Consider the following 13,014-nt stretch of genomic DNA (forward strand, 5'->3'; position numbering starts at 1 on the left):
GGGAAACCGGTGAAAACACGTTTATCTCATGAAATTATGGAAATACAAGCCTTATTTCAAATGACCAGAACTTTTGTTATTTCTTGACCATTTTCTGTAATTGAGGTACCAAATTAAAGAGCAGATATTGAACTTTTCAGAAATGTGGTTTTCTTTTTGAAACCCAGATACCCCCCGCCAAATGAGTTTTTGGTATCCTTTCTTCAAATTGTTTTTGCTCACTCATGCGTGAATAAGAAAAAACCTAAGTAATATCAGATGAAAGAGGAGATTCTAAGCTTTAAATTGGTAGGTCATTTGTCTATTCTATTTACGATTAAGTTATGATAAATGATCGCTAAATCTTGGTTTTGTTTATTCTGGGACGCACTGTATATGTGTGTGTGTGTGTGTGTGTGTGAATTTTTGTTGTTAAAGAAATGGATGAAGAGAACAATATAGGCGTAGCTTAAATCAAGGTTCCCCAGAGCTATCTACCCTTATGTATGAAGCATAAGGTTGACACTTTCATCTTATTTCTTAATCTTTCTCTAATCCATCCTATTCTCCCATATCTCCCCCACCCTCTCCCCCCCCCCCCCCTCCCTCCCCTCTCTAAGACCCGCTCTTGCCCTCTTTCTGTCGTTGGATCCCTGCTGCATATCCACATAATTTCTTTCTTCTTGCACGGTATTACCACTATTGTTATTATTGTCATTATTATTATCATTATTGTTATTATCATCAACATCATCATATCATCATCACCACCACCACCATTATCTTCATAATCATCATTACATTATTACCGTCATCATTCATGTCGTATTTCAAACTTTCAAACTTTCATGAAAAACTTTAGTTTGGCTAGTAAATCACATGCAAGTGATTTACTAGGGGATATGGTTTGATAATAATTGCAGCAGATTTAAATTTAATTCAAAACTTGTGGCGGTAAATATCTAGATGAAGGCATTTTAAACGTAAAACTCACATTCTTCAACAACAAGGAAGATAAACTAAAACATAATCTCTGGCACTAAACGATTTATTTTTCCGCATGAAAAGTATATACAGAAATTTTAAGGATAAAACAACGGATCTTAAAAATCAGATTTAAGGTATAAATCTATAATAACAATTTTTCTTCCTTAAAACTACAAAACCTGTTTCGACTGTGTGTATAATAATTATAACTCCTATAACCGATAAAATCACTGACGGTATATACAATATATATGTATATATGATATAAGCCGCTCAATATACACAAAAACTGACGTCACACAATGAAACACTGCAAGTGCAAAAGGAAAATATGTATCTACTTCCCTTGATAATCACATGAAGTTTGTATTTCTGATACAGAAATTTGTTTAAAATTGTTTTTTTCAATCGTTATTCTACAAAATATATTTTTTTCGTTACATTTGTTTATCTCAAATTCTCGAAATCAAATACTGTAAGCCTATTATTTATCTAATCAGTATAAAACCATAAACCCGAAACTGGTATTATGCCCAATTTATACTATTTTATATCCTTTTAACAGATTATATTCTTTATTCAATAACAACGGTCTAATATTTGATGATGACGAAGAGACCAAAACTATATTTGCATGACTTCATTTATTTTTATTACAAGATATTAAACGATGCTTCTTTTCAAAAGCGACATGCTTGATCGCGTTAATACGAAGGCACGATTTGTTTAATTTATTCAACATATTTCTTTTCTTTTGAAAAAAAAGAAAGAAAATAGGCTGCTTTGTTTAGGAAAGGGTAAAACGATCTATTTAATGTATTTGTACAACACACACATGAATGCTGAAATCTGAATCGTAACATCCTTTGTATAGCATTCCATACAACCAGTCAAATATAAAAGCCAAACTTTTCAAACTTTATTTTCATACATCAACCGACAACAATGCAAAGACATGAAAAACATGATTTATGGGGTTGAACCAAATGGTTGCCTATCAAAGCACAGTACCTAACGTCAAAACTCGTTTATACAGACTGATTTTTTTTTATATACTCTTACCCCAAATATTCAAGAGAAAATTTATTTATGATTTATGGTGATATTTTCATGGAAATAAACAATCCGCAAGTAGCGTCTTTAACCCCTAAGTGCGTCAGTTCTCAAACATTCTTTTTCTTCCCGTCTACTTGGTTGAGTTGGAAAAGAAAGTTTTGCGTTGAAAAGACTCGTGTTAGGAATTTGGGTAAAAAGAAGTAGATTGAACGTTTGAAAAAAACACAAACAAAGAAATTAAAAGAGGAATTTAACAAATTTGTAGTTTTTATAAACAATTCAACGGATATATGTCAAATTGTTGTTCATAACGAAAAGGTGGTTTCACTTTTCTAGATAATGTTTACTCAGATGAAATTCTTGTCATGCATTTTAATAGCATAGACGATAGGGTGCTGGAAATATATCTTATATTAGATGAGAAGAAATGATTCGATAATCTTCCCAAGGAAATATTTTCATATATTCCGGAATAACAAACTTGTCATGAACATTTTCCCAATCCCAATTCGTAGAATTGAGTTCAGTATTTGTTTTTCACTTTCTAATTTCATTTCATTATTTGAAACATCAAACACTGAAAAAAACAGAGTATATTTGAATACTGAGTGCAATAAAAACGTCTAGCAAAACTTCAATCATTCTCTCTCATACAGTCATACGCCACTGAATAGATTAATTCAGAATAAGAAAACAAAAAGATGTTGTAAGTCTTATTTTCGGGTAAAATGCAACATTGATCTTACCTGTTCATAACAATCCGAAAGAGTTCTCTTCCACAATAACTGACTCCAAACCCGATGACTTAATTAAATATATTGAAATTATTTTGAAATTATCCCTCTAAACAAGATTTCAAAATTATGCCTACAAATCTAAATTCATGAATATTAATTTGAAACACAAAATGATAATTATTATCAATATCACATTGCATATCATAGTATCCAATCATTTTTCATTAGAAGGTTGTTTGTGATATTATCTATATTTGAACATTTTCGGTCCCTAGATAAAAAGGTTTCAAGTACCCCTTGGAATATGAAAATAATAAGACCGAGTCTGGTAGTCAGAAAGGTGTAAAGTCAAAAGCACCTATGCCAATATTTTATTCATCCAAGGTTCTCAAAACTAGAAGGTCTGTCGCCTTCGAATAAAAAAAAAGATAATTAAAAGTTTTATAAAAATTTTCCTTTCTCAGTGTCCATAGAGAACACCGTGCAAAGCACTTGAGTAGTGATATAACGGGTTGGCGGATGGGTGGTAGGCGGCGAGTTGCGGGTAGAGATGAGCAATGGATGCCGGCAAGAGATGCTCGATGCCGGCTGGTGTAAAACCCATGGGATGATGAGGATGATGAGGAATCGGAAGATGATGGGAGTCCTTAAAGAGGACCTTGACGGCGACTTTCTTGGCAGGCAACGGCGACATCATCTCGGCTGCCATCTGTTTTCTCTTGGTCTTGTATCGTCGGTTCTGAAACCAGATCTTGACCTGCTGTTCTGTGAGTTTGAGAGCGGCAGCGAGGTCGGCTCGCTCGGGGCCAGACAGGTAGCGCTGGTGGCTGAACCTCCGCTCGAGCTCGAAAACCTGAGCGTGGGAGAACGCTGCTCGTGATCGCTTCTTTCTGGTCTTCGACGATGACGACTGGACGTCGTCGTCATACCTTGAATCGTGGTCGATTCCTGGCAATATAATGATAAGAAAAAGATGAATGTTAGGGAAGAATAAATTGAATTTCAGATTACTTGTTGGATGAAGAATTAAAACGCGAAAACGAGAATATGAAATCATTTTTAAACGACTGATATATTATTTGTCTGTAGCATAGTATTTGCAGTCAGGGAGTTGGAACTCTCTGCTTTATTTTAATATATCTTCTCTATCGATATTCTTATTTGCCGATGGTCCGACTCGTTCCTTAGTAAAGGGTTGAATAAAAAATACCCCAAAACTAGGTAAAAATGAACATACACTTTTTGCAATGGTAGGAAAGAGGAAAGAACATTGCTTATATTATATTACACTTAACGCAGCATTTGGTTTGTATTCTACACCTAAAACAGACAATTTTTTCCCTACTCATTAATGGTTAAACTTTTAAGTGAACCGAGTTGAAAAAATAGAAAAATTATCTAGGTCTTTAGATTTCTGTGAGGTACCAGACATGAATGTCGATATAAATGACAGATGCCGAGTTTATACATTTAAACTGGCGAACATGCGACACGCCAGTCTTGCGTTTGGTTTTTAATGTCGTTAAATCAATCGGAACTAGTTCTGTACATTCATTCATCTTATTACCAATCACTTCCTCCTTATCTAAATGAAACCAAACTTTCTCTTTTCGGCATATGCAGTAGGTTATAGAAGAGCTAGCCATTTTGGTCATTCAATTTGGTTTTCATACAACAGTTCGGCAGGTTGCCGGCTGCCTTAAGATTTTCTTGCGAATTATAATACGAACAAGCACCTGCTCCATTGAAACCATTATGATTTCATCACATCTCGCTCATCGACATGTACATAAATCTTGATTACTAGGCAGACATGCGATATATCTTTTAAAAAAAAATGGGGTTATATATCCAAACAAAACCTGCGTCGCGTCGTGCCTATCGCGGAACGTCGTCGCCGTCTTGGTGAGCTTCACGTGAATTCACTTCAACCCTCGCTACGTGATATTTGTTTTATCTATAGGGGTACCATGAACTTGAAGACCTATCTCAGGTCCATTTTAGAACAGACCGTGTCCAAGCAATTAATATCATCGTCAAGATGACCGTCGTGGGACAGAATAGGATTTAATGTCTTAAAAGCAATCGCTACAGGCATGACAGATGAGCAAAGAGAAGAAGAATGGGACCTCGGTATCAAATGATTTGTTAACGGATGACTTCTGTTTTGTGATCTCGTAATTTCAATACGATATGATCGCGGAAGTAGAGAGATGACCAAGTTCAAATAAAACAACGGATAAACCCTCAAAGACAAATTTGACAAAATAACAAGATTGTTGGTTATGTATGTGTAGCGGATTATTAATGAAGCAATGCTCATTACAGTCATTTCTCTCGCCGTTATTATGAAATTGTTGGTTAAATCGTTTAGAAGTTAGGTAGATAATGAGCTTGGTGGTACACAGTCATGTTCACCAACATCAAGAATACTTTGACCAATGATTCTAAGAGGAGTTGGAATTGTTTTGAATAATTAATAAGAACCATTTTTTTCCTGTAGCCATAGGGCCTAAATAGCAGCAGCCATAATATTTCCTTTTTTTCAGTTTTCATCGAATGATCGAGACTTATAATGGATCTAGGAAATTATACCACCTTCAGTACCTTAGCTTTCCAGCAGCTTCCCTCATAATAATAACCTGTAATTTAATTTAAATTCTTTTATATTTATATTTACTCACCTGAAGAGATGGGTGACGAACACTGAGAAGGAGATTGTCGACTTCTCGTCATCTCCTCGTCATCCTCCTCATCGACGCCGTTACCATGGATACTTTGAGAGTCAACATCCACTTTCAAGGAGGAAATCGTCCTTCCATCGTGAAATGATTCTCGCTTGATGGTGAAAAGTTCATCGACCGGATCGATGTGGTCTTCGCGATCATCAGTCTCCTCGTCGATATGGTGGTCGAATGATTCGAGCTGCCGACGCAGATGGCTCGGAGGATGGGGTGGTGATTGAAGACGCAAGGCAAGTTTTTGTTTCTCAGTGAGCACGAAATCACCTGCATGTGAATTGTCTGATGGTTTATCTTTTGTGGAGTCTTTTGTATGCGACAATGGATGATACGGATGTTGACGAGGATGATGATGGTGGTGGTGGTGGTGATGTCGCATCATGTGATCGTGTGACATCTGATGACGAAGATATTCCCCTTTGTGATGAACATGATGACGATGCTTAGGATGAAAAGGGTATGCTACAGTTAATAAGTTCGATGGTTTCGATGGAGATTCCGACGTTGATCTGGGCGATGATGAGGCAACAGGGATCTTGCACGTTTTACTGTTTTCTCTGGATTTTCCCAAGATATCCAAAATAGAAAAAGATGTGACTTTGTTATTCTGGTCGCTGTGTTCCATTTCGTCCTCAAAACGTTCTTCGCTCAAGACACCTCGCTCAATTTTATCTGCTTTCGCGTCTTTGGTAAATTGAGTCTCGTTCATGATGGTTGGAAATGATGCGGTTCGATTAGATCCAAATTTTGAAGGAAAAAATATTAACCAAGTGCAGGATGACAAAAATCAGAGCAGTAGAAATGAGGCTCCGAGTGACGAGAGACTTAACTAGATTTTGATATGTATATCCACCAATCTTATCGAAAAATGACTTATACGTCCAAAACTCGACAAAATTTTGTTGAGCGCTGTTTCTATCAGAGGTACCTGTCTGTCTCCCTCCTCTGTTTGAACTGACCAAAGAGAAGGAATGTGTTGACCATTATAGCCGAGAGTAGAAATCTCTTGACCCCTTGGTTCAGCGAAGAGGAGTCCTGATGATGATGGTGGTCTACCTTAGGCCCCCGTCAATCATGGCATTAATCTTCCTTTATCGCTCTATTCCTCTTTCTTGGGATCTACTCCAACCCTCCCCCTCTCATCTTTCAAGTTCGCTACCAATACCACATCCACTTTAACTGTCTTCCAATCTCCCCGGCTCTTCAACCATACGAGCACGCACGAGTACGTGTATAGGGGTGGGCTTATTCGACAATATCCATTATTCTTGTTGGGATAATCACAACTTAAACTGACAGGCGGTGGGTAGATTGACAGCTCGGCGACCAACGATTAGGATAACAACCCCCTGAGGGGGTGGAGAGATGCCCCCGTGATGTCCTATCAACGCATGCTATTGGTTCACGCGGCGGGGCGGATGCCAGTTCAAACAAAAGATGTCGGGAGTCGGGTTTCGCTGCTCGTCACCCTACCGAGTTGAGGTTCACCTGAGTTGTCGATGTTGTAGGAAGCAGCGAAGTAAATGGTTCCTATTGAGTGGAATCTAATTGGTGCTTTACTTCGGGTGATTACCCAATATCCAACACCTTGCAATAGGATATGACAGGATGAAGTTATTGACACTCGCTCTACCAATGGCTCATGATGAAAAACACAGATCTGGGAATGGTTTAAATATCTAGATAGCTAGAACATGGAACCGTATTATTTGATTTTCCTATTTTCTCGTAGAAATTTTGCTCATCCCATCTCTCTCACCCCTCTCACTCTTTCTTTCTCTCACTCCTTGTCCCATTTTTAGCGTCCTTCTACCTCTCCATTGTGATCATTGCGTAATATGTACTTGTAACCTTCGGACTTTTTTAATAACAGAAAGTTACCATGCCAACATTAACCAATTTGTTGTTATGCTATCTCACTGCCTCTGCCTCTTTGAAATCATATATTCTTATCATTAATATAAAGATGCGAAATAGTATGATATGTAAAGCAAATCATAAAGATGAGCATATTTCATCGTTTCCACGGTTTTCTTAACGATTGTACGTCTCGTTTTCCGGACGGACCAACTCTCATTAACGAGGGCGCGTGACCTTTTTTGCATAGGAAAATTCGGCCTCATTAAACTTGATTCGAATAAGATTTGACACGGAAAACACGCGGATAAGTGCCTTGATATTGTTTTCAAACCTTATTCTATTTCTGGATGATGTTTTTCTTGAGATGGTACCAGAATGTCTAGAATTTCTTTCACTTCAAACCGATTCAATATGTTGTAATTGGAATGTAGAACGACGCCAATACTTGAATTGTCATATGGATTTAATAATGGTATAGACTGGTATACGAGCGTCTCCTAAAATATATTGTGATTATCATGTGCATAAAATTATACCCATGTAGTCTTAGTTAATGCCTTATTGGTTTTCAAATATCACTTCTATTTATTTAAAATGTTTAATGGGAAGACGGGAAACATTTTACGTGATTGTATGTGAATATACAGGGTATCGTATATTCTTATCAAACGATAGTTTTGGAAAATATCATACTGTAGTTAGGTTTACCCAAACAAAACTATAGTTCCTTTAATATGTTTGTTGATTTCAAATCCCGAAATTATTTTGAAATCTACTACAATCTAGCAATGTTGCTTGGATGGTTTGTTTAAGTCTTGGATTTCGATTAATTCTTCTTTTTATCAGTCTTCGGCGGTAATATTTCTTCTAATCGACCTCTTTCTTCTTTTTTTCTTTCTTTTTTTCTTTCTTTCTTTCTTTCTTTCATTTATTATTTCTTTCTTTCTTCCTTCCTTCCTTTCGTTCTTTCTTCCTGTCGTTCTTTCTTTTTTTCTTTCTTTCTTTCTTTCTTTTTTTCTTTCTTTCTTTCTTTCTTTCCTTTTTTCTGTCTTTCTTTCTATCTTTCTGTATTTCCTTTTTTCTTTCCGTTCTTTCTTTCTTTCGTCTTCTTTTCTTGTTTTCTGCCTTCATCTTCTTATTTTATCTCGACTGTTTTATTCTTATTTTTCCTTTTCTATTTATTTTCTATTTTGTTGTTTCCTTTTCAATTTGTTTTTCTATTCCTTTATCCTTTTTTTTCTTCTTTTTTTCCCTCCATTGTCAATCATTTTTATTCTGCCTTTCCCCTTTTCTTTCTTTCTTTCTTTCTTTCTTCTTTCTGTCTGTCTGTCTTAAAAAAAATGTTTTTCCTTGTTTTTTTTCTTGTTTGTTGTATTGATGAATCTCGTATTCTCTTCAAAAGCAATTTCAACCATGTCATTGGGGCATTAGTCTGATTCCAAATCTTTATCACTCTTGACAGTAATTTCAGATTCCAGAATTTAACATTAACGTCGTCAAAATTATTTTTTAATTATCAAAATATATCTAATCGAAACCATTACTTTGAATACCTCAATATAAACACACCCAGTACAACCAGAAGCTATCCATTGCTATCCCACTGATCCAGACACTCGACTAAAAAAACTTTGATCGATTATAACAGAAATAGGATGCAGATAAAGAGGCTAATTCCCTTTAAAATTGTTTGTTTGGTGAAAAATTGTGATTAGAAATGACATAATGATGAGGAAAGGATTGCGACTAGCCAAGGTTATGGATGATAATTGGTACTTAGGTCTTCTATAACTCAGTTGGTGGTTCTTGAGCGAGTCACGCGCGCATTCCGTCTTGTCTCCGTGTCGAGACCAGTTTCGAACATGGCAACCGGCAGAAATACCAATATACAGAGACGAACACTTGCATTCAAACATTTTCTTTAAGTAAAAGAAGCTCTTTGATGTTCAAATGATATTCAAAACAATATGAATTAAGCAATGTCAATTTAATACTTGCCAACAGCTAATTAAAAACAAACAGAAGTGGTACAGGCAAGCCGTTTTGTTGGTCATCATGGTGGGCATCAATTTGTTTCCTGTTAGTTGGGTGTTTTTATTCCTTTATTTCTTTTCTTTCTGTCTTTCTTTCTTTCTATTTTTCTGTGTTTCCTTTTTTCTTTTCGTTCTTTCTTTCGTCTTCTTTTCTTATTTTCTGCCATCATCTTATTTCATCTCGACCATTTTATTAGTTCTTATTTTTCCTTTTCTATCTTTTTTCTATTTTGTTGTTTCCTTTTCAATTTTTTTTTCCTTTATTCTTTTTTTTCTTCTTTTTTCCCTCCATAGTCATTAATTTTTATTCTGCCCTTCCCCTTTTCTTTCTTTCTTTTTTTCTGTCTTTAGAAAAATTGTTTTTCGTTGTTTTTGGGGGCATCAATTTGTTTCCTGTTAGTTGGGTGGTTTTTTTTGGAGGGGGTAGGGATGGGGGACACCACTACCATCATGTAAATTATATTAGCGAGCGGGGCAAGCGAGGAAGCATTTATACCGTCTTCTATATATGTAGAAGTGTTATATGTTGTTTTTCAATCTTTAATGATCAATATAAATGACAATAAAAATAAAAAAGTAAAAAAAATCTATTTACATGATTAAACAGAACAGCACTGGGGTACGTGCACAAGTTTATGGAGTCAGATACGATACCAAAAAAAAATGATTATCAAATCCCCATTTTTTTTTAATGTACACTGTTAGAAAAAATAAAAGAAGTTCCTGCAGCAGAGTCTCGAGAACACCTGTAATCTTACCGAATTGCGTAATAATCATTCTGTAAATTCATAAAACAAGAATTTTTCTGCAAATTAACAGAACAGGTCTGTTTAAAAAGGGGAAAAGGGTGTTTTATTCAAGGAAATTTGTAAGATTCCATACATCAAATACCTATTTCCTGTAAGATTACGCAATTCGGTAAAATTACAGGTGTTCTCGAGACTCTGCTGCAGGAACTTCTTTTATTTTTTCTAACAGTGTACTGGTAATACCATTCTTTATGATCTTTGTAGGTTTGTATGGTGGGGTTTATAACGTGGAGAAGGTTCATGGTTCACCATGTATAATATGAAGAAGGGGAAAAAATACAGGCAGACAGATTGAAATGGAAAATAGGATGAACACAGAGAAAATTAGAAGTATTCTTTTCTTGAAAGTGATTGAAGTCCTGAAAAGGACTGTAAACCAGCGCATACATTCGTAATTCCGAAGCTTCGTTATTCCGAAGGTTCGTTATTCGGAAGTTTCGTATTTCCGAAGGTTCGTAAGTCCGAAAATGAAATGATTAACGAACCTCATTTCGTTTTCGGACTAACGAACCTTCGGAACAACGAACCTTATTTCGTTTTCGGATTAACGAACCTTCTGAACAACGAACCTTATTTTGTTTTCGGACTAACGAACCTTCGGAACATCGAATCTTATTTCGTTTTAGGATAATCGAACCTTCGGAATAACGCCAAATATGTTCAGATTAACAAACCCTTTTACGTTTTCGGATTAACGAACATCGAGGTAGGCAATTTACGTGTTTCGGAATTTCGAACCTTCGGAATAAAGAACCTTCGGAATTACGAAGTGTAACCGTAAACCAGATGAGATGAGCTGCATATGGCTTGAGTAGCGATGGTTTGAGTTAATAGCAGGTTGAAGTGAAGAGAATCTTCTTCGCCAAAAAGTATTTATATATGCATTAGATATATGGTATGGACATAACTATATATTATTTAGATCGCTGGATTTTCTTGATTTCCTAATTTTATGAAATCAGCTTATTTATGCCACCCTGCATAATTATATGTCCGAACAGACCGAGTAATTATATCTGTCTATCTAATATATATATAGATAGTCTATATGTCTTTTAGATATGTTATGTGATTTCATTTAATATTTATTGAAAAGCGCCTTGTGCACAGCGCACTATACAGAGTGGATTTGGCACGACATAAGTCCAACTAATTGTCATCATTGTTTATCATTGTTATTTATAAGATTCGATGTTCCGACTCGATCATCTATATAAATTGCTTATATTTCTGTTTTTCGAATTCACCTTGCCTCCATCCTCTATGTCATCCAAGAGCGGAGCATGTGAAAAAACCCTCTTATTTTCATAGGATTTACAGAAGTGACAATTCGTTATTATCTATTATGTAGATATAAAATCTGTTTATAGCACTTGGTCACATTTCGTCCAAAACTATTTAATTTCTACTAAATAATGAGCGGCGACAGCGACCGACAAAGCATTTCCCTAGAATAGATATGATTACTTAAAAACATATGACACTGCTTAATGAATTTTATTATAGGTCTTCATATAGTCTTTAAGGTAAGACATCTCGCGGGCCCAATTATGATAATTGGCATTTAGTAAGAATGACTGTTGCGTGAATCTATTTAAATTTTTTAGAGTGTATTTGCTAGCGAGTAAAAATGAAAAAAAAAATAATTGTGAACTATTTTTCAAAGTCGATTTTACAAGAATGAAGAAAATTATGGGGATTGTGCCCCCCACCCTATTTTGACTCATATTGTGTTGTCAAATATGTTTCCAACCAAAATGTTGGTAAGACAGAAAAAAAAAATATTTTACTCATTATAACGAAATTATTGATTAAAATGTACAGGAATCTTCGTTAATTTTGATCATTAACTTTCATTTTGACCACTACTTTTTTTTAAATGCACTGTCACAAAAATTACACCTTTTACAAAACACGTGATAGTACACCGTACAAACGGGGACTCTCTTTCGGTTTCGAGTCTGATACCGAAGACAACGCGTATATCGCAGCTCAGATGGATGCAATCTTGAGTGTGTAGCAGATAAAAAGTTGGAAGATTTTAATATAAGTTTGTTTATATGATTACATTCCAATTCTATACTAAAGGTTTTGATATACATATCAGTGGAAGTAATTACACTTGACATTAATCGAAGGACGACACAAGAGCTATGGGGATTAAAATCAGAGGAATTTGAGGAAAACGAAATGGAAACACGTGGAGAAAGATGGTATAGTAATAGAACGCACGGGAGGAAAGGAATGGGGAATGGGGGTGGGGAGGGGAGGGGGTCTGCTATGATTTTACTCTGAAGGTTTAATATAGACAGACCGGGAGTGTGCTGCAAAAAAATGCATGTAATATTTTTTTTCCGAAAATGGATACTCTTTTTTTTAAAGTTTAATATAAATATTCTCTCCCTTGTGATATACAAAAATGCACGTCCCTCCATGCATTAGAAAAACATTGTATATTCTTACTGTCCTCCTACATGTAATTGCACTGAATAACTTGATGTAAAAGTAATGATTCCATGAGTAATTGTTTATTTCACTCTATATGTACATAATTTTTGTCTGTTTTTACTATATTATATGTTACATATACATTGATTTGTTATGATGTTGAATTATTTGTTAAACTGCAGGGCGCCTTTGGAAAGCAGTTTTGCATAACTGAACAGGTCTACCCTGCAGTATAAAATAAATAAATAAATAGATAAATAAATAAATGAATAAATAAATAAATGAATAAATAAATAAATAAATAAATGAATAAATAAATAAATGAATGAATGAATGACTGACTGACTGACTGACTGACTAAATA

General features: G+C 35.3%; 1 protein-coding gene across 1 annotated transcript; it reads right to left on the reverse strand.

The window, feature by feature from the left end:
* Positions 1-930: 930 nt before the first annotated feature.
* On the reverse strand, positions 931-6,775 carry LOC121425112 (homeobox protein Hmx-like). Its single transcript, XM_041621094.1, has 2 exons — positions 5,444-6,775; positions 931-3,707 (listed from the first exon to the last, which is right to left on the reverse strand). Exons 1-2 carry the CDS (start codon positions 6,207-6,209, stop codon positions 3,220-3,222), a joined length of 1,254 nt encoding a protein of 417 aa, XP_041477028.1. The 5' UTR covers positions 6,210-6,775; the 3' UTR covers positions 931-3,219.
* Between the last annotated feature and the right edge of the window lie 6,239 nt (positions 6,776-13,014).

The sequence above is a fragment of the Lytechinus variegatus genome, chromosome 12 (assembly GCF_018143015.1).
Source record: "Lytechinus variegatus isolate NC3 chromosome 12, Lvar_3.0, whole genome shotgun sequence".
Lineage (NCBI taxonomy): Eukaryota > Metazoa > Echinodermata > Echinoidea > Temnopleuroida > Toxopneustidae > Lytechinus > Lytechinus variegatus.